The 2,500-nt window shown below is 40.5% G+C and overlaps 1 protein-coding gene across 1 annotated transcript in view; it reads left to right on the top strand.

Moving 5' to 3' along the window:
* The window catches only part of LOC311108562 (1-phosphatidylinositol 4,5-bisphosphate phosphodiesterase beta-1-like), a gene marked incomplete at both ends in the record, with an annotated part of 191,922 nt that overhangs the window by 152,536 nt on the left and 36,886 nt on the right, over positions 1-2,500 (top strand). The window contains one exon of the mRNA XM_084151217.1: positions 1,576-1,733. Coding sequence (XP_084007343.1) covers positions 1,576-1,733 — 158 coding nt within the window. The remainder of the gene's footprint in view (positions 1-1,575; positions 1,734-2,500) is intronic.

Raw genomic sequence — 2,500 nt, 5'->3', positions numbered from 1 at the left:
TGGCAGCAATAAGAATAGAAGCCAAAACTACAAAGGCCATTCTAGCTAGAATATAATTATATTATTCATATATTTAAATATATTCCAGCGAGATTGTGCATGAAAATCTCTCTTGAATTAAATTTCTCCCGCAAGAGGAAAATTAAATGTATTTAATATGCTAACGTCAAAGACTGAAAAAATAGAAATACATTGAGAAAGATACACAATGCGTCCATAATTCCCTTATCACGTCTTCTTGTGTATTCTTATTCTCCTGTTGACACATTGTCGTATTGTATTACGCATTAATGAACTAAGTTATGATGAGAAATCATTTCTGGAAGTTACAGAAAAAGTATTTCTTGAACAACTTTACAGAGACCTTTGCTTGCAGTGTTGGGGAAGATACTATGAAAATATAGTTTACCTAGCTACCAATTACTTCACACTGGAAGAAGTTAACCTACACTAAACCTACTCTTAAGAAAGATATAGTTTACTTAACTAAAGTTACTTTGAAAAAGTAGTTCACTACATCGTGAAACATTTTCATATGTAAATCTGAAATGTCATAGACTACTAAAAGCAAGAACAGATCCCTTTGGGGTCATACTGTATGTTAGCTTAGTCTATACTGGATGCGTAATTTAGCCTATTAAACTTAAAAACAATGTTTAAAGTGAGAATGAGGCAGGTCTGATGCCGAAAAAGAAAGGAAATGATGGCCTACTTCACACATACTTTATTTTTGCCAAAACCTAGTGTGTAGTTCCAGTAGTTAGCAAAAAAGTAATCAACTACTGAAAACACTACCGAGATTTGAATTTAATTCAACTACCACCAAGTTACTGCAAAATGTAAGTACATTACTAGTTGAACTACATGTAGTTCACTATTCCCCAACACTGTTTGCTTGTTCCATGGCAGAGGGAGACAAGGATATTTCTAATAAGTAATTACTGATTATTTTATTATGGCCAGGGCATTCCTTCACATTGATCCGTCTGGAATCTCCTTCTTATTAGAACTGTGTGTTTCATGCCGTGCTGAAGTCAGAAACTAATTTAGAAGTTAACTTTCCTCTAATGGCGGATGCTGTAATCACCAGGAAGTCGTGGTGTGTGTGTGTGTGTGTGTGTGTGTGTGTGTGTGTGTGTGTGTGTCCCTTCACGCTCCTTAGGAAGAGATGAAATTGCATTTATAGAGGAGCTCAGGGGCGCATCCTGAAGTGAGACACACACACATACCCGCAGCCACTCAGACACAGATGTGCTTGCGTCTCGCATTGACACTGTTGTCTCTGCGCGGCGGTAATACGATGCTAATGTAGAGATAATTGCTTTGTTAATGGAGAAAGTGGGATGAGATTTGCTTGTGCGCTGCTCTGCTGTGTGGAATGTAGTGCTGCTCGGATCCATTTCCCCACTCTAATGGCTAATGTGCTTAATGAGACCTTGAGATGTGTGGGAATGTCTCGTGTTGAAACACAGTAGGACTCCTGGATCTCAGAAGGAGATAATGTGGTTATTAACTGTTGAAAGAGTAATGTGTGTGTGTGTATGCGCGCGTGTGTGTGTTTGTGTGTGTGTGTAGCGGGCCAGCTGGCAGGTAACTCGTCGGTGGAGATGTACCGCCAGGTCCTCCTTTCAGGGTGCCGCTGTATCGAGTTGGACTGCTGGAAGGGACGCACCACCGAAGAAGAACCTGTCATCACACACGGATTCACCATGACAACCGAAATCTCCTTCAAGGTAAATTGTCTGGAACCAGAGAGATAGAAGAGAGAGAGAGAGAGAGAGAGAGAGAGAGAGAGAGAGAGAATGGAGGAGGAGACAGATGAAGAGAGAGAAGGGAGCAAGAGAGAGAACAAGGGAGGAAGATTGTTTGAGTAACAGGGAGACAGAGGGAAAGATTAGCATGGTATTTAGTATGGTAGAGAGCAACAGGAGAGACGGAGGTGAAAATTGAGAGGGGAGGAGAGAATAATTGACGCACAGAGGGGTAGAGGAGAGAAGCAGAGGGAAGAAGGAATACGCCCAGGGAGGGGAGAGTAGAGGAGGAAAGGAGGGAGACAGGTCTAGGGTGGAGAAGAGATTGATTGATAGAGGTGGAGAAGAGATTGATTGATAGAGGGGAATTTAGTCTTTAATGAGAGTACTAAGAGCAAGTTGGATTGAGAGTAAAATAGAAATGGACCGGTGGAGGGAACGAGAGATGGAGAGAGAGTAGGGGAAGTATGTGTGATAGAGATAGAGGTAAAGCTAATAAGTGTATTAAGTGCATTAGTGTTTGTAAAATGGTTGTAAATTTCACTTAACCACTTACTCTTAAGCCATTTAACACTCCCTATCAGATGTTCAACAAGCTCTACACCAGTTGCTCTCCACATCGCTGTAAATACTGTATAATACCAATATTGTACTTCAAATATTCCTATAGTTTGCCTGACCACCAGTCATTTAGTTAAGAGTTGATGAAAACCTGATTTTAAATGTGTCATCATATCTGAGCCATTTCA

The sequence above is a fragment of the Coregonus lavaretus genome (assembly GCF_964263955.1).
Source record: "Coregonus lavaretus genome assembly, chromosome: 33".
Classification (NCBI taxonomy): domain Eukaryota; kingdom Metazoa; phylum Chordata; class Actinopteri; order Salmoniformes; family Salmonidae; genus Coregonus; species Coregonus lavaretus.
Note: the sequence above shows the minus strand (reverse complement) of the source record. Positions and strands in the feature narration are given on the sequence as shown.